At 44.7% G+C, this 23,362-nt stretch overlaps 1 protein-coding gene across 2 annotated transcripts in view; it reads right to left on the reverse strand.

The window, feature by feature from the left end:
* The window catches only part of PHF2 (PHD finger protein 2), a 180,997-nt gene that overhangs the window by 68,440 nt on the left and 89,195 nt on the right, over window positions 1–23,362 (reverse strand). For both annotated transcript variants that reach the window (XR_012906578.1, XM_075939694.1), the window contains exons 2-4: window positions 16,685–16,770; window positions 10,864–10,978; window positions 2,960–3,120 (exon numbers count right to left, since the gene is read on the reverse strand). Coding sequence is in view for 1 of the 2 variants with exons in the window: in XM_075939694.1 (XP_075795809.1) it covers window positions 2,960–3,120; window positions 10,864–10,978; window positions 16,685–16,770 (362 nt within the window). In the remaining variant the exon portion in view is untranslated. The remainder of the gene's footprint in view (window positions 1–2,959; window positions 3,121–10,863; window positions 10,979–16,684; window positions 16,771–23,362) is intronic.

The following is a 23,362-nucleotide window of genomic DNA, read 5'->3' on the forward strand; positions in this document are numbered from 1 at the left end:
AGGCTTATTTTCTGCAAGATCCCGTCTAGACTGGCGCTTTTCTCCGGCAAAACCCCGAGCCGGAAAAAAGCGGCAGCCATGTTCATGCAAATGCCGTGGGGGATATTTAAATCCCCCGTGGCATTTGGAATTCCGACTGGTCTCATTAGTATCCCTTTTCCGGAAAAGGGTGCCAATGTAGACACAGCTGCTCTGCCTTATAAGGGGAAACCTACAAGGGCCCCAAAATCCACTAGCCCGAGCCCCCCTAAGCTCTGATGTGCGAGAGGAATGTGGGGAAGTGTCCTTCTGCTTCTTATTCAGGGGCCATGTCAGTGAGCGTGGTTTGTTGTTTTTGCTTCTCATTTTTGTGAGGTCCCCAAATGATTTTTCCATGGGTCAGTGGCCCCCGACCCAAAAAAGGTTCCCAACCTCTTAACGTATGATAAGCGGAAGCTTAGAAGGTGGCTTAGAAGGCATTCTTGAGCAAACACACACAAACAGAGAGACTCGCGCACAGACAAACTTTCTCAAATATATAGGAGATAAATGTAAATTGGATGCTATTACTGTTTAACAGTGCGATTAAAACGGCAATTGATACAATTCATCACAACATTAATTTTAATTGAGTTAATGTGTTTTGAGTTAATCACTTAAGTTAACTGCAACTGCCAGCCTTAGTTAAGACATAGTTTGCAGAACCAATTTCTCAATATCATGACACTGCTTCTTGAAACAGAGTGCTCTGGAGAGGCACAGAAAAGAAAAGCCTTGTTCTCACTCCATCTGACACACAGGATTTTCCCAGGAAACAATTGTGGTTTAACTAGTAATTAAAAGCTGCCACAGAATAATGAAGTTTGGAAGCCTTCCCTACAGTTTGAGGGATGACAACAACATTTTACATTTAGTGCCGTTCCCATTTTAAGCCGTAATGTTTTGCATGCTAACACCACTTAGATGCAGCCAATTCTGGATGGAGAGTAGCAGCCAACCAGCACACTGAACTGCACTACAATAGGAAGAGAAATTCATCAGGCAAACACTTAGGGTACGTCTAAACTACATGGCTCCGTCGACGGAGCCATGTCGATTTGTTGTTTTGGCAAAGGCAAATGAAGCCGCGATTTAAATTATCGCGGCTTCATTTACATTTACATGGCTGCCGCGCTGAGCCGACAAACAGCTGATCAGCTGTTTGTCCGCTCAGCGCGCTAGTCTGGATGCTCCCCTGCCGACATCAAAGCCCTTTGTCGGCAGCCCCGGTAAACCTCGTCCCACGAGGAATAACGGGGCTGCCGACAAAGGGCTTTGATGTCGGCAGAGGAGCGTCCAGACTAGCGCGCTGAGCGGACAAACAGCTGATCAGCTGTTTGTCGGCTCAGCGCGGCAGCCATGTAAATGTAAATGAAGCCGCGATGATTTAAATCGCAGCTTCATTTGCCTTTGCCTATGTGTCTAATCTACATGCCTCTGACGACAGAGGCATGTAGTCTAGACACAGCCTTACAGTAATTTTACAGAAAGGGCCACAAAATCTCTAGGGCAGCCTCCTTGCCCCTTATGATGTCACTTTGCCTGCACAGAGAGGCTAAGTCTAGACTGGCATGATTTTCCGCAAATACTTTTAACGGAAAAGTTTACCGTTAAAAGCATTTGCGGAAAAGAGCGTCTAGATTGGCATGGACGCTTTTCCACAAAAGCACTTTTTACGGAAAAGCATCTGTGCCAATCTGGACGTGCTTTTCTGCAAAAAAGCCCCAATCGCCATTTTCGCAATCGGGGCTTTTTTGCACAAAACAAATCTGAGCTGTCTACACTGGCCCTTTTGCACAAAAGCTTTGTGCAAAAGGACTTTTGCCTGAATGGGAGAAGCATAGGATTTCCGCAAGAAGCCCTGATTTCTTATATGAGATCGTCAGTGTTCTTGCGGAAATTCAACTTGCCAGTCTAGACACGGCCAGAGGGTATGATACCACTGAATCCCAATGGCGGTATTTACCACTCACTTTACAGAGGTACCAAAGAGTGCACAAGGGGAACAGCAATATCGAATACAGCCTGTAAGGACAGAACCTTGACCCTACTGAGCATCCTTTTCACTATGCCAGGAGCACAAAACAGCCTTCAAGTTGGCCAATTTGGGCAGCTCAGGATCCCTAGGGCATGAGGTGCTGGTGGAGGGGAGGGGGACCAGAACTTGCTATTGCAACAGCCATTTGGGCCACAATCAGCTGCAAAATGACACACTGGCCACAGAGTTTATGTGACAAGGCCAAACTGGATCCCCAGCCCAGGAAATCCAAGGAGTGCAAACATGTCACACAGACACCATTGCCCTCCCCACAGAGTCATGCACCAAACCCAGCTCAGCTGGACCCAGATATCAGGCAAGTTTTTGATTTTTAAGGGGACCTGTGTTTGTCCCTTACTGGTGATGCTTAAGAGGACCTGAAATTATTTTAGCATCACCCTTTTTACTGCTATTATTGGCTAATCCTCAGGTAGTATAAATGGGATTAGCTCTGCTGACACTGCTTTACTTCCGCTGAGGATCTGGCCCATTAAATCTTACCTTCCCTCAGAGAAGCAGAGGATGGGGGGGGAGCTCTAAAGAGGACTTTGTCAGGAGCTTGATTTACATAAGCACCAAGAAAAGCAAACAAAACCCAAAGAGGCCTGATTCCCTGCTGGTTTATTCCAGTTTTACACACATGCAACGACACTGATTTTATACCACGCGGGCAGAGAGAGGAGGAGAGACAGAGCAGCCACGGACCAGTCACCCTTTGATTTGGACATCCGAGCTGGCTGAGCAGTCAGAGAGAAGCACATCTGATCCCGGGAAGTGAGCAGCTGTGAGAAATCTCCCAGCTGGCCAGGCAGCTCTATCCATGACAGGGGGAGGCTGAAATGGCATGACAGAGCACTAAGCAGCAGCTAACAAATATCACACCACCCTCAGACAAATACGTACCGACGTAGTTTTCAACATCACTGACATAGAATGTAGGGGCAGGGACCGCTAAGCCCAATCCGTCCTTCTTCGGAACCAGGATAGGTTCTGTGAATCCGTTTTCTTCCAAGTACTCTGGGGTTAGCTGGCTTCCATTCACTTTGACTACCACATCTTCAGCACTAGAAATACAAACACAGTTACTGTACTAAGGTATTTCACATCCCATTGAAACTCAATGGAAATTAAAACTCCCGTAAGCATCTTTAAAAATTAGAAGTGTTCTACTGAAGCTAATATGTCAAATAAAAGAAGAGAACAGATAGAGACAGAGAGACTGTGTGTGTATGTGTGTATTTGAGATACTTTTTCAACAGCAAGTAGCTGTATGTTTTCTCACTCTCTTTTTCACACACACACATGCACACACACACACGCAGAATCTCTCCCCTCTTCCCCTTTTACTTATTTTGTTTACCCAACACTTCTAGCTTACAACTTTTCCCAGGTAAATTTAAGAGACAAATTCTTCTTTCAGTTCCAGAAGAGGGTATAATTCTGCCCAAGAACTGCAGTTATTCACTGGTAAGTAAGCATATGTGAGAATTCTCCCACCTGGCCCGGAAGCTCTGTCCATGACAAAGTTCTTTGCATATTGCCACTAACACTATTATATTTCTTTTCCAAAATCCACTCTCTTGAATGAGAGTTCTAAGTGGTCAGGGCATCTGAGAACTGGGACAGAAACTTTAATCTGCAAGAAGATGAGCTCAACCCAAGAATAGTAATAAACCTTAAAGTCTTTGAAATTCATTTGTAATAGCTAGAAATGGGAAGGGTGCACTTTGTGTAGTCATTCACATCTTTTCAAGTAGAACATAAAATGCTGCCATATTAATAGAATAGCATTTTAAACCCACGTTGAATAGATTTAAGTGACTGTATAAGGTGCAAGGTAATGGAGAATCAGGTCTCTTCGGGTACATCTACAGCAGGGCTAAAGTCAAATTAAGGTACACAACTTCAGCTATGTCAACTGCATAGTTTACATTGAAATAGCTTAATTCGACTTTTGGCGCTGTCTACACAGCAGAAAGTTGAAGGAAGAACACTCTTCCTTCGACATCCCTTACTCCTTGTAAAATGAGGGTTATCATGGGTCAGAGTAAGAAGTCCTCCAGTTCACCTTCATTTCGAAATAAAAGCTTGTAGTGTAGACATGCTCTTTGTTATTTTGGCATAACGTCAGTTATTCTGAAATAACGCTGCTGTATAAACATAGTCTTTGTGACTAGACAGCTAACTGAATTTCACTGAACTCTATTTAGGTTCAGATTTGAATGCAACACTCCAATTATATGCATAAGACTGAAATCCTAAATCAATTTATTGCAAAATATGTGAAGCATTCTAAAATCTTCTGGAATAAATTAATGAGTCCAAACTGCTGAAAATATTAAAAGTAGCACTGTGTTTATGAACCAGTTTCAATGGGTATGAAAAACAGTCACTTATCAGTGCTCAAAGCAGACAAACTGACAATGTTAATTACTCCAATTTAAAGACACCAACATTGAATATGTTATGTGACCTTAAGAAAAACTGTTCACTTATACGCTTTAAAACTCATGGTCAAACACTAAGACAGTGTTATGATAATTTACCAAAACTGATACAATGCAGCAGTTTTACCAAATTTAAATAAACAAAGCTCAGAAGTTTCAGAAATTCAACCTATGGAACTGCTCACTGCTAAAATATTTTAACAAATATTTTCAAAGGCATGATTGCTGTAAACATTATTAAAGACTCCATGACTACACGTCCCCATATAGTAATGGTCCTATAATAAAAAATGCTATTTTCTCCTCTGAGTCTACCAAGGCAAATGGGGAAATTAGTTACTTGGAAGGTTATGAAGATTCTTTAAGCCCATGAAGATATATTTAATAGTGCACTACTGCATATACTAATAGATCTAGCCTCCCCCATTCAGTGGTCACACAGGCAGCAACAGCCTTAATATATCTTGGAAGATTCATACACGTGTTGATGGGTGAGGGAACAGATTACAGACCCTTGCATGGGCCAGAAACACTTGAGACTAATGCTTGACTGCCCTCTTCTGTGTTAGTTCTGAACTACAGCTGACTGTGTAAATAACAGCGGATGTTTTCACATGGTAACCAAGGAAAGGGCACTATATCTCTATTGAATGAAAGAAACAGGTGAAGTCCAGAACAACTTACTCAATTTACTGCAGCTTCTCACTGTGTTAGTGCACAAGACACAACTACTGCATATCCTGACAGGAGTTCTTTGCGGAGAGGTGGGTTTGCTTTGCATCTTTCTTTGTCACGCTAATCGGGACATTTAGAATGGGATTGCAAAGTTGAAATGATACAGGTGCCTTAGTACCAGGATCGAGGGAGGGAGAGTTTGTGTGGGGGGGAGTGAATCTGGAGATCAGGCTCCATCGAGGATAGCTTATTGCCTGTGGGAAGCAGGAGAAAGTAGAATTCTTAGCTTCCCCCAGGATTCATGAACCCAACAGAAAGCAGGAATTTTACTGACGCAGTCTTTAGCCAGATGACGGTGGCCAGGAATAGATAATTGGATACAAATAGGAAACAGATGAGGAACATGGCCAATCAGTTCTAAATATTGAGTAAATCAGTAAAAGATGGTCAAGAGGTAAACTGATCAATTCCCATTGGGAACAGCTCAGAAGGGAGAGAGACTCAGTGCACAGACAAATGCTGGCACTGGGAGAGGATTTTGTCAGCAAGCCCACATATAAAAGCCTGCATCCTGATGATACCAAATCCATACGATATGTTACCAGGCATATGTTCGTGTAGCAGATCTTACTCCCTTGGCAGATACAGTTTAAGCCATGGCTAGTAAGGACCATGCTTGTCAAGCCCCATAGGGGCTGCTAATGTGCTAACAGTGAGCCTGGAGATTCTGATCTAAGAACTAAATAATAAGCCAGGGAGGCAATTCTCAGAGATGGCCTTCTAAGAAACCAAGTGCTGATACATGCTATTAGTCCTAGATAGATATTGGAAGCGGATGAGTTAGTGGTTTTTATACTTTAAGGAACAATGATACTGCCTGACATAAAAGATACTTGGCTAAAGATGAGCTCCACCTAAACTCTTTGCAACCGGTGAGTTGAAGAGGCGCTATTTAAGTATGAGTAAGACGCAAATAAAAAGTACAGGACACTGTTAAATGGAATGAACCAAATTTACCTGTCACAGGTGTAAGCAGGTGCAGGGCCCATAAAATTCATGAGTGAAGAAAGTTATACTGTGGCTGTTAATAGGAGGTAAAGGGGATGTAAGAGACATAAACTGTGCAACCCTTGCCTATTTGGGAATGCAAAATGAGGGTGATCTTCATGTTAAGGAGATGGAAATGGGAGAGATGTAGCAGAAATAGCAATAGGAAAATGCCAAATAAAGTAAGAGTTGGATGCTTTCTATTCTTCTTCTATTAAATCTTCCTGTCACTTTTCTGCTATACCATGCCTTGCCACTTCCGGTATGTCTACATTGGGAAATTATTTCAAAGTGAGATATTGCGAAATAACTCCTGAAATAACAATTTCAAAATAGTGCTATTCCTCTTCACAAGCAGGCGTTATTCTTTCAAAATAACAAGTCTGTTATTTCAAAATAACGAGCTTGGTAGTGTGGATGCTCACGTTGCTATTTCAAAATAACTCCCATGTGTAGACATGACCTCAGTGTAAAAATTACACTCAGTTTTACTACCCAATGAATGTCCAACTGGCCATCACTTAAGCCCATACACTTGCTTCACAGCCTAGAGACACCCACACTTCACTACCATGTCTGTTTCAGTCGCCAATGAATTTGCTCCTGTAAGAGCCCACTGGTGTTTACAGACAGGAAGGAGCTCCGTGAAAGAAGCACAGTATCCACCAGAGCAGTTGGCAGCTGCGATTCACAACCAGGGACCTGGTCAGGTAGATTGAAGCACCTGAACGTTACGTTTTAAAGTGTTGCAGTGGTTTTGTTTTGCGTATTGAATGTAAGGCCTTTAGGAGATGCTGATTTGTTGTTTGGGAGGCAGGGGAAGAAATCAGTCAAGATCTAAAATAAAAGCGTAAAATCAGGTTGAGAAAGTTAACTTGTGGTATGCCCGGAACACCGGAAATGAAATGAGCACATTGTCACAAGGTGCCGTTCCATTTTTGCCCTCTTTTTGTTTTTGGCTTCCCCTTCCTGTTTCTTCTGATCTCAACCAGTCTTTGGATTCCTTGACCACACCGTTTATGGCTTTAGGTAGGTTTCAGTAACACAATTTTACCTCAGTTGTGTGTTTTGAAGCAGGCAAGAGGTTTCAACTTAAAAATAAAAAGTCCCTTTTTGGGTTTGTCTGATCTGGAAAGTTATCTGAGTGTCTGCTAGGCTGTGAGCGTCTGCAGGTTTCGATTGTACCAATTGTGCTCATTATTAAGTCAGCCTTAAAATAGCAAAGGCCCCAGACAGTTTTTGTTTTACTAACACCAAAACTGAAAATGACCAACTGATAAATCCCGTAATAAACTGTTTGCAAGCTCCTCCTTTGACTCTCTCCTTTAGCTCTGGAGATTCAATTTTGTGCACAATCCATCCTGAGGGGGGAAATGGTGAAGATAAACCAAGGGCCAAATTTATAGAAGCTGCAGAATGACTCAAAGCCAAGAAAGATGCAAATGCAAGACCTACAATTGCTTGCAAACCTCCCTTATTTGGGAGCACGCGTATGGATGCCCATGAATATGAAAGTCAGCCTCCCGATTTGAATAATCAATTCCAGATCCCTCAAGGTGTTGATCATCCCGTCACTACCAACCCCACCCCGACTTCAAGGAGTCCCTGGCAGTTGAAGAGATCCAGCAAAGACCACCAAAAAAAAAAAGCTGCAGAAGAAATTTGTCATTCTGCTCCATCTAATCAGTTTAAATGTGACCCGTTGATACTTTTAATATGTCAAACATTTTACTCTGTTTCACCTAGAATTTCAAGAACCTCTTAGTGAAATTGTAGGGCCAGAATTCAAGGGGTCTAAAATCACACAAGTAAATTACTAAGCATTGAGGTAATTGAAAAATACACCTCTATGCAATGTACACAAAAGAGAAGCTTTGGCACCTAAATTTGCAGTTGATTCTCCATAGAATAATGATTTGGGGGCACCCTTTTTAAGTTAAGGCAATCTTCTCCATAAATGATAAGCTCTTTTGTATTTACTTAGTAGAAACTGCCTGCCTGTAAACATGATTTTGAAATAGTCTGTCATTGCCCATTTATAAGAACCAGAAAAAATAATCATTCTGGTGAATAGAGGTACAGAGAAAAGCGTAAGATGCCCACTATTAATACCCCAAACAAGTTGTTGTTACTGTAACAACCGAAGGTGTGTCTACTTTTCTGTTCAAGCAGAGATGGACTTCAAAAAAGTTTGCATTATTCCTTACACTGAACTTAATTCATCAGAACAACAAGAAGTCCTATGGCACCTTACAGACTAAGGGGGGGGGTAATATACTGGGGGGGTAATGTAGTCATACGGAGTTGCAAATGAAGCCCGAGATTTGAATTTCCCAGGCTTCATTTGCATAAAGCCGGCCGGCGCCATTTTTAAATGCCGGCTAGGTCGGACCCCGTGCCGCGCGGCTACACACGGCACGGACTAGCTAGTTCGGATTAGGCTTCCTAATCCGAACTAGCTGTACACCTCGAGGTGTACACGAGGTGTACGAGGTGTACACGAGGTGTACAGCTAGTTCGGATTAGGAAGCCTAATCCGAACTAGCTAGTCCGTGCCGCGTGTAGCCGCGCAGCACGGGGTCCGACCTAGCCGGCATTTAAAAATGGCGCCGGCCGGCTTTATGCAAATGAAGCCTGGGAAATTCAAATCCCGGGCTTCATTTGCAACTCCGTATGACTACATTACCCCCCCTAGTTCGAACTAGGGAGATAGTGTTGACATACCCTAACAGATTTGTTGGAGCATAAGCTCTCATGGGCAAAGGCCCACTTTGTCAGATGCATGTGACTAAGTAGGTCTTTGCCCACGAAAGCTTATGCTCCAATAAATCTGTTAGTCTATAAGGTGCCACAGGCCTTCTCGTTGTTCTTGAAGATTCAGACTAACATGGCTACCCCTCTGATACTTAATTCATCAGGTTTCTCACCTATGACTGTGTGGCCATGTCACAGACCTGAAGGCCCACTGCACTCAGCAACCTTTGGGTCTTTTCACACCAGATTAGTTCAGCCATTCTTTGCAGGACCTGATTTATTCACTCCTCTACAGAGAGCAACTCACTTATTAAGCGGCTCACGTCATTGCCATCTCTGGGTCCAGGCAAGAGTGCTGGTCAGTTTCTTGTCTGTTCAGGAGGTTCCAGCCCTTCTCCCAGAGGTGGGCTGTACTTAAGGCCTCTTGACAACGGCCTCAGGCAGCCATTCCTCCCCCTGACCCTTTTCCCGGTCAGCTCTTCTGCCCTCAGGAAAGGAGTTCAGCAGGCAGAACTTCCCCCACTGCTGTATTCTCCCTCATAACTCAGGGCCCTGGAAGAGCCTGCTTACTCCCTGCCATATCCACAGGCAACTCCAAGATTCTGGCAAGTGGTCAAGGGCCGCACTTCTATGGAGAGGGTGAGGGGTCTGGGATACAAGGTTGAGTGCAGAAGGGTACTTGGGATAGGGGATTGGAGTACAGGAGGGAGTGTGGGGTCTGAGAGGGAGTTTGGGTGAAGGAGGGGATTGTGATCTGGGGCAGGGATTTGGGGTGCAGGGTCCAGGAGGGGGTATGGGTGCAGGAGGGGGATTCTGGCCTGGGGGAGGGATTCTAGGAGGGGATGCAAGGTTTGGGAGGGAATTGTGACCTGGAAGAAGGGGGTGCAGAAAGTTTGGGTGATGACCTGGGGCAGAGGCTTAGGGTGCAGGTGCAGGGTCAAGGAGGGGATATGGGTGCAGAGGAGGGGAATAGGAGGAGGTGCAGGATCTGAGAAAGAGCTGTGACCTGGGGAAAGAGGTACAAGAAGGTTTGGGTGGTGGCCTGAGGCAGGTAATTAGAGGGAAAGAGGGGGAGGGGTGCCAGAGGCAGGCTCTGGGCTGGGAGGTACATACCTAGGCAGCTCCCAGCCAGCAGCCCTGCAGGAACCTGAGACAAGCTCCCTGATGAAATCTCAATTGTCCGGTTGTTGCACATCGGTCTGCTCCAGGCATGGAGCAGGGGGAGGAAAGGAGGCTTCACACTCTACCTCTGCCCCCAGCAAAATTTCTCAGCTTCTACTGGCCGAATACTGGTCAATGAGAGCTGAGAGATTTTGCTAGGGGGAGAGCTCAGAAGAAGTGCGTTTAGCCTCCCTCTCCCTTCCCCTCCCCCAAGTCCAGAGTAGAGAACAGCCAGCTGTTTAAAGCATGAGTTGCTCTCTTCCTAAAGGTCCTGGCGAGAAGGCCACAGACCGGATCCATTGGCTTGGTGGGCCGGATGCCGCCAGCCTACCCCTGTTCTAAATGCTACTTCTTCCCAGAACCCTTTCACAACCTGTTTTACAGGTGTTGGTAGGGCACTGGACCCAACTAACTGGGAAATGCACCTGTTTTAATAGCACTGCACCAATGTAACTGCAAGGAGAATTTAGGTCATCACCCATAATGACAATCACTAAAGATTTAAAGTCTGTGAAATTAGCTTAAAACTAGGTCTCTACATGGCAAACGTTCTCATGGGGAATTCTCTGTCATTCATTCCTCTCCCTATGCTGTTCATGCACTAAGCAAAGAAAACAACATTCACCACAGTATTTTGTACACATATTTTGTTTGAGCACATATTACAACTGGCCACGTGCTTCACAGCAATCACACTTTTACTTACATAGCTGAATAACCTACCTTGGAAAAGTCCGACTTCGAAGTTCCTTTATAAAGACTTGACTCCCATTCTGTACGGGTTTCACCTCTGTTGACTGCCCGGTATCGTGCTTGTGCCAATTTCTTTTCTTTTTCACTGAAAGAGAGTGAAATGGACAAGACCGTATGCTAAGTAGGGGATCATTACTAAAACACTCTGGCTGTGTCTAGACTGGTATGTTTTTCTGCAAAAGCAGGCGCTTTTGCGGAAAAACTTGCCAGCTGTCTACACTGGCCGCTTGAATTTCCACAAGAACACTGACTTCCTACTGTCTGAAATCAGTGCTTCTTGTGGAAATACTATGCTGCTCCCGTTCGGGCAAAAGTCCCTTTTGTGCAAAACTTTTGCACAAAAGGGCCAGTGTAGACAGCTCAGATTTGTTTTGCGCAAAAAAGCGCGTCTAGATTAGCACAGACACTTTTCCACAAAAAGTGCTTTTGTGGAAAAGCGTCCATGCCCATCTAGACGCTCTTTTCCGCAAATGCTTTTAACGAAAAACTTTTCCATTAAAAGGATTTGCAGAAAATCATGCCAGTCTAGATATAGCCTTTGTGAGTACTAAGATGTTTCTCTATCCATGCAAGCTGAGAAAAGAAAAGCCCACTACGCAGCACTGTTAATTTTAATACTGTGTTTGGAGTCACCATTAGACGGTTACGCTGTAGCCTGAAGATCTATTTCATAGTGCACTGTGTTCATTTCTAACATAAGGGACACCAGACGGATAATTACTGAGCACTACGTCTATCCCAAGCATTAAGCAAATACAGGCTGCGGATAACATTTTGCACTTGCCAGACTACACACTTAATCTTTATTGTAAGCCTCCCAAAAATCTTCTCTCCTTTTCTGTTTTTAGCACAGATCAATATGAACATGCTCTTTATTTGTCACACCTTTTCAAGAGCCCGATCCTAAGTCAGCAGAAGTCTTTTCACTGAATGCAAATGGCTTTGGATCAAGCCCTAAATACAAAATTCATAGTTCTGGCAAGAGAATCTACTGTGTTCGACATTTACGCCCAATCCGGTTTTTGGAGCATCTTTCATTGCCATACTTTGAAATGCAAGCCGGATTCATACTGCAACACTGGTGAGCCAGAGCAGAATGCCCCTGGCTCAAGCGCCCAAAGAATGACAGACATGTAGGCAAGCTGATCAGGGAAATGGGTCCGCTGAAATATGCAGTCCAGTCAAGTCAGATGACAACTTGGTTCTACTTTTTCTTTTCCACAATCACTTAACACTGACCAAGAAGAACCATTACAGTTTTTGCCAATAATCAACATTAAATCTTTCAGCGGCTCTTGCTTTTTAGTCTGACACGGGATGTTTACTGGAGGAAATTACTGACATCAGAAAAGCAGTCTCCAATGGTTTTGAGCTTTCCAGCCCCAGAATTTTTTCATGTCACTCGTTCCCTTTTTGTACCCTTGGTTCAGACTGTACCTAAAAGTGGACAAGCTGGGTAAGATAAAATATGAAACCTCAGACTCCATAAAAGCTCAGAGTAAACCCAACAACCCTAGTCTAGTTGTGAAGGCAAGGGGGTGAGGCCTGCTTTAGAGGAGGAGTCTTTCTGGGGAGGGATGTAGGTCTGGTTTTTTATGTTCAAGCCAGTTTTGTGGAAGAAAGCCGCACATCTCTATCACCACTACTGGACCTGTGTCCTTCCCCTGCTCTGCCCCATCCACACTCACTCTTTGGCTACCAAAGTAGCTGAGGAGACGGAGGTCCAATCTATAACATTCTGAGACCTGGAAAGGTCACCTCCGTATGCTGGACAGCAGTTTGGAAATAGAGACAGCTACAGAAGAAACCATCCCAGGTTTTGTATAACACTTGCTGGTTTTAATTAGTTCCATGCCGCTCTCCAGCCTAACTGGATATAGTCATGAAAGCTGCTAGTTCTTTATCTTAATGACCCTCGGGCCTAACGAATTCATTAAGTACTCATAGAAACAGAAATCAACCCCAACGGGTACGTCTAAACTACGTTTTTTTCGAAAGAGGATTTGCATATCTTCTTCTGAACCTACTTTCGAAAGATCCTCTGGACGTGTTTTTTTGGGGGAAAAACCAAAAAAAGCATGAGCCTCATTTTTTAAGGAAGAGTGGTTTTTTCAAAATAGGGTTTTTTTCCCAAAAACACCACGTCCAGACTACTTTCAGTTTCGAAAGATCCTCTTTCGAAAGTGAGATCGGAAGAAGATATGCAAATTCCCGCAGAATTTGCATATCCTCTTTAGAAAATGAAACGTAGTCTAGACACAGGGCTGGCCTTACCATGAGGCGAACTGAGGCAGCCGCCTCAGGTGCCAGACTGCGGGGGGGAGCGCCACCAGGACTCAGAGTGTAGAAAACTGTGTCTGCTGCTGGTGCACATGTATTCTTTCTGCTGTAGATGCACAGAGATGGGGGAGTGCTGTGCTGGAGGAAGGAGGGCACAAGAGACATAACAGGCAGACAGGCGAAAAGGTGGCATTGGGGTGTCATTTGAGCTCCCCGCCTCAGATGCCAAAATGTTGTAGGCCGGCCCTGTCTAGACATAGCCTACATGTACACCCCTTCCTCCCGCTTTCCATTCATATAACCCTCACCATCTCCCGTGCCAACTGGCCCAGCTAAACACATGTGTCATAACCAGTATTCTATCAAAGCCCTTCTTTTAGTTTTCCGCAAAGCAGCCTTAATTTCTAGTTACATTCATTATTCATATTATTAAAAAATATTCATTGCAATGCTTTTCAATCAGCATACTCTGATATAACTTTGCAACTTTGGGGGATATTTTCAAAAAGAGCAGGTAACACATATTGAAAATCTAGACATACCTAGTGCCCATTTGAAATCTCCCTCTTAGATGCTTTGTCATGTAGTACGGCATTCCATCAACCAGTATCAGCCAATTTGTGGATTACACAACCAGTATCAGCCAATTTCTTTATTGCGTGTTTGCAGAATGCATACCACAGTGAGAAATATTTCATTCCGGCCTCTGGGAACAACTGCACATGGAATGTGTGACACTGTGCTCCCATTTTTATGGAAATGTGTTTTCGAATATGAATATGCATAATTTGAATATGCTTTGGCAAAATGGGGCAATGTAACCTATCATTCAAGAGTTTGTAATCCCCTGAATGTGTATATTCTATTTGTGTTTTGGGGCAGGGAGCTCAGAGGATGAGGCAGGGGGGTACAGGAATCAGGGCAGGAGGGGAGGTGTTCAGGATAGGAAGTAGGGGCAGTTGGCAGCTACTCCCTGAGGCCAGCCTGGGTAATTGGGGCACCAGCTGCTGCTTGAGGCTGGCCCAGGGCCTGCGCTGCATGGCTGCCGGCTGCGGCCCAGGCTAGGGTGACAGAGGCTGCACTGTCCGGCCATTGACTTCTCTGCAGCTCTCCAGGGCAATCATGGCAGTGGGGACCTCTCCCCTGAGCTATCCAGGGCAGTGGGGACTGTGCTGCCCAGCCAGCAGCTGCTCTGCAGCTCTCCAGGGCTGTCAGGGCAGTAGCGGCATGCTTGCTTGCTGCCCCCTTGTGGTCATTCTGGAGCATAACTGTCTATGCTATCTGAGCCCTCCCTTTCCATTTGACAAGAAAAAATCGCTTTCCACGAACATCCCATGGTCCTAGCACTACCAAATGCTTTCCTGAGGAAGCTGCATACCAAATTTGGTGATCCTAGCTCTTACCATTTAGGAGGAGTTCTTGAACAAACAGGCTCACGGACGGACAGACACAAACTCTTTCAAATACATAGTAGATTTTAAACCCATACAAGTTACATAACAATCAGTGCATATGTGCTTCTCTTTGCGAGCCTTGCTATAATTAAATCTTGGCAGTGAATTATCATATCTGGAACGACACCTACTCATTTAATACAAATGTAATACTGCAAGATAACTCTGCTAGTTTATACATACACTGTAGCAGTTAACAAATGAAACTGATAATCTCATACACGTCCGGAAACATGCTGCACACAACCGTTTGACAGAACAACTTAACACTAAGCATGTTCCTACTTTCATTTGAAGAGTGGCCCCTAAACTTCCCAGTCTGTTGCGGTTACACACAGCACGTGAAACGTTGGAAGGATCACACCCTTAGATTTCATTTTTGCAATGTTACTTATATCCCTTTTATTTTATGGCTGTAATAATCTATATAATTTGTTTTTTTAAATATCCTTGAAAGCTGCTGTTCATTTTGAGAAAATATTATCGTACAGACCAAGAAAATTCAGTATGCAATATTCCAGTGATAAACTAAGGCTCCAGCACACTTGCTGCTCTTTATGCTATTCCACTCTAATGACTGATCTTGTGAAGTCACGATAGGCCGTATCTTAGATAAAACAGCAATACTCCTAGCACGGCTGTTGTAGTATGACACTGTACTTCTGCCACAGCTGTAACCACATATGCGTACAAGACTGCTGCAGTCACAATGTTTCTGATACAGCACCTTTATATCTGCCACACTATGCGATACGGATTGGGAAGGGCATATTGCCAAAGGCAGATTTTGTTAAGGAATGGAAAGCCAAGAACCTGCTCAAAGAATTAGACGTTAGCTGTTATTTCAACTCTACTTGTCATAGTTGGTATATTACTCTTCTAATCTTCTTTTTGAAACAGTCAGTCCTTGAATTCTAAGATTATGCACCCTTGTTTTCTTATGTAATTTTATTTAAATCATCTACCTGTATTTTTCTGCCAAACTAGGTGTCTTCTATCATTCATAATTTAAATCCAAGTGGAAAAAAGAAAAGGATCAATTACATTTTAACATAACATAGGAATTTTACTCAGAGTCTAGGCAAATCATGCGTTAGCTCCCACAATGAGGCAATGATTGACTCTACATGTCTTTAGTCATACCACTCCCTTTCCCGACAAGCCATTCTACTACTAAATGATGCACTTGAAAGATGACACACAGTTATTTATTTGACCTACTCCTGACATGTATGTCACTAGAAATTTGAGAAATAGGCAGGGTGATGCTTTCAAACCCACCTAGAGGAAAATGAGGATAAAATGTTTCCTCTGCATGTTAATTGTCGTTTGTTGCATAATAGCAATAATCTTGGTAGCATATTTATAATAAAAAGCATTTAATTTTTCACAATGATTGAGGAAGGATATTCATCCATATTAACCAGAATTCTTTGTTTCATTTGACCAAAGCAAAAACATCCCACAGTTCTTTATCAGGTAATACTCCCACTCCATCAACAAGCTTTTTATATCAGTGGGAGTTTTGCCTGAGAAAGAACCAGTTCCCCAATGTACACTAAAATTTTAACGGCCACCAAAATACCACTTAATCATATATGCAACCCCAAATCCATTAGATGACCAAAGCTAGAGTGTAATTACTATACAAGGCTGTATCAGACCTACCTACATATCCAGGGACTTTTGGGGCCTGCACGTAAGCGCCTCGATAATGGACTTTAGCCTCAACACCTTGGCGAGTTAGGGAAGGGTTATTTTACAGATGGGGACTGAGCAGAGGGTAGATGAAATAATTTGCCCTAGGTTAGATAAGATGCCTGTGACGAGGCTCTGCAGGGAAATGAATACAGATCTCCCTAGTCTCAGTCCCAGAAGCCCATCTTTTTACCCTTACTGCATTTTGAATCCCATTGTAGCAGGACTGCCCTATATAATAGTAAGAAACACACATTAATTAAAATATATCTTTCTATAACCAACAATTGAGAAACTAGCCATGCTTAAACATAGAGTAGCTACTTGAGACAGCACTGGAGTCAAGCAGGCATACTTACAAGTAGACTTCCCATGGGTTTTCTCACAATTTGGACAATGATAGATGTCAATATCTGGTGCTTCCTCTTCTTCTACACCAACACAACTGTAATATAAAAAAAGTAGACCATCTTCAGTCTGGCACGACAGGTGCAAATACACAAAGGGATTTAAAAAGTAACTTTGCACTTAATATGCAGCCATTTTAATCACTAGGGGGAAGGATGCGATGATCCTCTTCTGTGTGTGTAAGGTCAAGTCAAATGTCACTGCAGCCTACACTGGACTGTTGCTAAAAAGGGGTGTTTCCCAGATGTTTGTGTGCCAGGTCAGTAGGGCAGAGGCAAAATTTGTGCCTCCCCCGCTGCCGCCGCGTGGTGGGGCCCTGAACCTGACACACGGCTGAGCCTGAGCCTGCAAGGAAGGGGGGGAGCTTGTACCACATCTTCTCCCACCCCCAGCAGTTTGAGGCCGGGCCCTTGCATGCACTAACCTGCTGGCGGACATGGAAGCGGGTTGGGCTGGGGGCGGAGAGGAGGGAAGGAGGCTTCAGCCGGTGGCAGCGGGCGGCGGAGGAGCAGGCAAGCCGAGAGATGTTGGGGGAGTGGACGGGGACTAAACTGGCTTCCCCCCTACACACACACCCTCTCCTTGCTACGCCACTGCAGTAGGGTCCTCCCTCACCAAGTAGCACAGACTCCAACTGAAATTTCTTTGCTCCATTCACAAAGACCATTTTCACTAGCTGCGACAGAATAATATTCCATCCACATGCAGTTCTGGGAATTCAATCCACCCCAAAGATGAATTAACAAAGCACAAATCCTCCTCCCACATACCTACGGACAGTTGTAAGTCAGTAGGGCAACGTCGGCAAGAGGGTAGGACTACACAACATGAGTAGATTTCATCGCTGCTACAATGTTATGCAGAAGAGAAGGAAGGGTGACACACAAAGCTCGCTGCACTTTTGGCTGCCAAAATAGGTTGTATTGTGGCAGCTGCTGGGAACACCCACTGAGATTATTTTGGATGTCACAACATATGTAACAATACGGTGAAGCCTGCGGGCACGCTGTGTGCATGCAATCCAATGGCAGACCAGAGCATGAGGGGGAAACTAAACTAAATGACAAAGGAGTGAAGTACCCGAGGTAAGAACTTGTTGTACAGCTAAAGTAGGGAGCAACCAGCCAAATAATCCAACTCCACAAGGAGCAAACAGGATTTTTTTCATGCTTGTTCTGCCTAAATCAGCCCAGACTGTGCAAAGCAAATTAGCAGTACAGAATGGAGAACTTCAGCCCTCCATGAATGAAGCTGGGAGTCTTAGGATACAGGCCCCTCCTTCCTTCTTCCATGCTCAGCACAGGACCCAAGGCAGGGGGACAATTTTTGCCTGGATCCCCTAGGCTGCCAGGGAATACTTCAGTCACCAGTATAAACTGGACAGTCTTGGGATTGCTCTAATGTACACTAGCTGCAATGGCCCGATAGGGCTGTTACACCAGCCAGGGATTGCCGGAAGCCCTGCTGGATGGGCTAGACCCAGGGAACTGCTCAGCTGCAGAGCTCCAGTGAGGCCAGGCCCTGGATCCAAATCTGATCCACAATCTGAGTATTGGTACAGCTGAGAGCATCCACGGCTATAAAAGGAGTGAACTTCCCTTTCACAGAGACAGGCAGTCAGGGTTTGTCACAGCACCACTTGTGCCAATAGATTACGCTCTCCCAAGTGACTCAGCTACATCAGTACCAGCACGGGCCATTCGCTGGTATATGTCTGGGAAGGAGGAGACTCTTACTCAAAACTGGAGGGAGAAATATTTGACTTCTGAAATGCATTAGAGTCCTGTCCACATCAGTGTCTGCAAAAGTGCGCCTATCACCATTTTTAAAACCCAGTACTAACATACTCCCCTCCATATCCAACTTGATTACAAAACTCGGACTTCCATGTTAGAAACACTGGCACTAGGAGGTGGTCTACAGCAGGCTTCCTTTAGGGTGGCTTTTAACAGCCATCTCAAAAAAATACTGTCCCAATTTGTGCCAGAAATCTCCGGGACTGTTTCTCAGCACATCTGCAACCAGCACAATGTGGACCGACAGTGGGCAAGCTGAGGCCCGTTGGAGTTCTATGTCATTTTGTTTGCCATTTCCCACGCACAGGGTGACCAGATTCTGCTGGTTTCCATCCACAGAGGGCTTTTCCCTATTGGCGATGCACATGTAAACCAAGGGCATGAGGAGTGATGTGCATGCTGATGCCACACAACATTGTCAGTGAGATCCGTGGGCTCCCTCTCCACCCAATCAAAGTGCTGCTACAGTTCAATGGGCACATCCCGCAGATTCTAGGTATGCAAGCGCAGTGAGCAAAACTACCCTGTCACAGGAGACTGTCTTGGTTACAACAATCTTGCAGCCCACTAAGATAGTGGACCACTCATGCAGCCCACTCACTATCCTAGGTTGCCTGTCACTGATGTGAACAGTCCCCAAGTTCACTCGGAGGTGAAGTGCATGTGCTCATCTAAGTTCTCCAACCCAAAGAATTCAATCTATGCTTTTCTCCTAAAGAACACTAAATCATGTGAATGCTGAAGGCCATAAAAGGGCTATGACAGTGGAAGTGAGAAGAGAAGTGGATCAGTGGCAAACAAGGTCTACCACGTTAGCCCTTATGTTTGAGGGTCCAGCCACTGAGTTGCATTGCTAACATTACCTGTTCGGTCATGCGATAAAACACTTTTGACTCCCCTGTAAAAATATAGACATGACTGCATGCGTTGGCACTGCTCTAATATTTCCATAAATAAAAAGGAAATGTATTTCTCTCAGTTGTTGACTTGAAAAAGTACAGAAAAAAACTAAGGATAAGAAAATGATCGTAAGTGTCCAGATCATTAGGGTCAAGGATTTTACAGGCAATAAAAAGCCAGATTCACCAGAGAACTTAAACAACTCGAATAAATTAGCACAGGTGAAACAACTAGTCAAGCTTAGTAAAGGTAAAGGCTCTGATGTGGAGCTTTGAAAAGGCTATATACTCTAAGCCGCTGAGAACTGGGACATAGCTATTTGAAGAGGCATGAAAAGCTACTAATAGTGGCTTGAGTGTATGGAAGGACCTGTAGCTCTTATGGCAAGAAAAGTTATTTAAGAGCAGTCAAATGGGAAAGTAAGGGTAATGTAGAGCAAACAGGACCTAGCTTCATCCACATACTGACCCCAGAAAAACAGGGTGCCTCATGACATTTCAGTCACACTGCTTACAAAGGTGCTAGACAGGTCAGCTGCTTCACCTAGGGTCAGGGTGATCAGGTAGCATGTGTCAAATATCAGGACAGGGTCGGGCGAGGGTGTGTGAGAGGGGTGCACACATGAATATGAGCGTCTCTGTCTTTGTGCAATAGGTGCCTATATAATACAAAGCCCTGAATATCAGGATATGTGGTCATACTATCTAGAGAGAAGGTTGCCAGTTTTGGTTGCTTGTATTCCTAGAGGTTTGGTCACAGGACATCACCTTTGATTCCTGGAGACGCCAGTCCAATACCAGAGGGTTGGCAAGATTATCTACAATATGATTTCTGCACGCCTGCATATTTGTATTTACTAAGGCTCAGATTCTGACACGTTCATCACATGGAGCAGTTCCTTATGCCAAGAGTAGTTCTAGTAATGCGTACGGGGGCAGAATCTGGCCCTCAAGTCCCAGAGTATCTTGCTGTGATGATTCCCACTATCTTCATATCCAAACTCGGGGCTACTTTATGAGCCCCTCGCTTGCACTGAACAATGCCTTACCCCACAGGTAATGCCACTGAGCTCAACGGGCATAGTCCTAGGGGAAGGTACTAGGTCATACCAATAAAGAGATCCCAAAGCAGCCTTCCATTCCAGACATGGAGACAAAACATCTTCCTACAATCTCATCTACATAATAAACCAGGGATGGGTCAAGCGGCACTGACCCACAGAAAAATCAGTTGGGGGTCACACACAAGCGACGGGAAAAAAAACGCACTGCCCCTGCCCCCCAAGTGACAGGGAGAAAAAAAAACCTCAGAGGAGCCCCCAACTAAGATGCAGGAAAAAAAGATGCTGCCCTCACTCCCCTCAGCCCCATGGGAGGGGGAGGTACCGAGGCTCAGGATTTACCTACAGGGCCAGATAAACGCTTCTAAGAGCCCAGAGCTAGCAAATTTTGAGGGACTCCTTAGGCTCTGTGATGGAGCCAAAAATGAGAGGTTTAGTGTGCAGAGGGGGCTGCCATGGAGAGGGCTGGGGATGGAGGGGAGGGGTCTGGATGGGAGGGAGAGAAGGTGCAGGAGGAGGCAGGGGATTGAGGGGCCTTCCTGGTGCAGTTCCAAGGAGGGGGCCACAGGTGACTTTCCGCCACCCTGCACTTGCAGGCATCACCTCTCCCCCGAGATTCCTGGCCAACGGGAGTGACGAGGGGCAGTGCCTGCAGGCAGCACTTTCCTGAATCGTGCAGAATCCCTTCCTGAATACGTTTCATTAAAAACAACCCCCCCCCCACACACACACACAGCTGTGAGCAATTTAACACTGGCTCACCCCCGTAACCTGACGTTAACTAAAGAACTTAACTGTAGAGATGGGGAATCCAGGAAGCTTTCAAAGCTTTTAGCAACATTCATATGGCTCATTAACTGCTTTACATTTTAACCCCTGATTTTTCTGAAGAGCTCATTCTTTAACAAAGTGTTTTTCTAGCTAAAGGATCCTCTGCTCTGCCCACTGCCCACTGGATTCATTTCTTTGCCCCTCCTCTTTTCAGTGCTCGGGCCCCACCTCTGACCCCTGCACATACAGTGATCAAGAGGGTTCACAGCTAGACAAAGAGAGATCAGATGTAGCAAGTGTGGTAGCAGAGTACGGTCAGAGGCCACGCTCTAGTGATTTCCACGTTGGCCTATTCCTGTGGAACCTGGCCAGGCTAGCACCACAAACAAAGAGACCTGCGATCGGTGGCACCTTTGTGCCATTGTGCATACAAAGAGATGCCATCAAATCATACATGAGAGGTGCTGCAAAGCAACTGCAAATCCAGCAGGGAAACAGTTCTGAAAGCGCAGCCAAAGCTGAAAACAGCACAAGGAAACTGGAATCCCAGCCAACATCCTGGGATGGCAGCAGCTGCCAGCCTCCTTGCTGTCTGTTCGCCACTACTAGTGGCGATGACCCCATGCTGGCTTCCCTTACTCTGTGCGCTACTGCTCCTTTAACTGCACAGGGGCTCGCGGCAGAGGTGCAGGACCTGGGAGCTGATTTCCAGAAGGGATTCAGGAAGGGAGCAGGCAGCAGAGTGTCTTCACAAGCAGGTAAATGAGAATAAAGGCACAGAGCACTGCTGTTTCCCAGGACTGGGGAGAGAAGGGGTCAGGGCAGCTTCTGAGGTGCGGCTCCTTTAAGGGAACAACAAGTAACAGAGGGTGCAGCAGCAGGAGGCGAAGCTGGGAGGCAGCACTCTGGGCAACAGCAGATTTATTTGATTCATTGCATTAGTGGTCTGAGAATCAGTTTTTAAAAGCCTACAGATACCCTGGAACAACATGTTCACATCACAGCAGGATTCCCTCAGCTCCCAAAGCCCTGGGAGTACCATGCATATTACCCTTCTATAGGAGGCCTTACACGTGTCCTACTGTTTGCAAAGCACGCACACAGTGGTCCACCAGAATTACTACACACAGAACCACTTATGTGCACCATTAGGCACCTACAATTGTGCAAGCCATCACCATGACTGCATGCCCCAATAAGGTACCTGTAGTTCTACAGGCAGTCCCTATTTTTCTGGCTTATGGGCTGTCCCTTGCTACATTTTTGATATGGTGACTACTATGATGATTTGCAGAACTGGACTTGTCCTCCTTTTGGAAGGCACCAGCTTCCCAAAGCAAATGCAGAGAGAGTGAATTGGGGAAAAATCAAGAGGACAAAAAAAACTCTCCTGAGATGTCCTGAAAAAGAACTTCATGCATTGTGACATTGATATTAACATGTGAGAAGCTACAGCAGTAAACATGTCAGTTGGGGACCAAGGAAACATCTGGTGCAGGAAGTTATGATGATACACGGCTTGCCAGTCAGTCAACAAGACAATAAGTGTTCTTACCAAGCAGAGAGAGACAATCTTATAAATTCAACTAAAAATGCTACACCATTTTCTTGCCGTGTTTGTGTGTGTTATAAATTCAACTAAAAATGCTATACCATTTTCTTGCTCTGTGTGTGTGTGTGTGTGTGTGTGTGTGTGTGTGTGTGTGTGTGTGTGTGTGTGTGTGTGTGTGTGTGTGTGTGTGTGTGTGTGTGTGTGAGAGAAAGACAGAGAGAGAGAGAGAGAAATGGATATAAGCCTTCTATATGCAGCCTTCTATATGCCCAAAATATTCTCTTGTTAAATCAGTTTCCTTTTGCATTAAGGACAATCAGTAGTGGGTGGGTGTGATTTAAATGAGGCAATTTAAATAAGTGATTGGTCTAAAAATATATATATTGAAAGTTAGAAACCATATTGAAGCTTTGTAAAAATGGCTTTAAGTCTGTACTATTGCATCTTTTAATTAAAATTTAAATTCCATTTTTGGCAGGGTATTTTATTTGAATTTTACAAAACTGCTGTAGGTAAAAAATAAAATAGAGAAATGATGGCCTTGATCCTG

Source organism: Pelodiscus sinensis, chromosome 11, assembly GCF_049634645.1.
Source record: "Pelodiscus sinensis isolate JC-2024 chromosome 11, ASM4963464v1, whole genome shotgun sequence".
Classification (NCBI taxonomy): Eukaryota; Metazoa; Chordata; order Testudines; family Trionychidae; genus Pelodiscus; species Pelodiscus sinensis.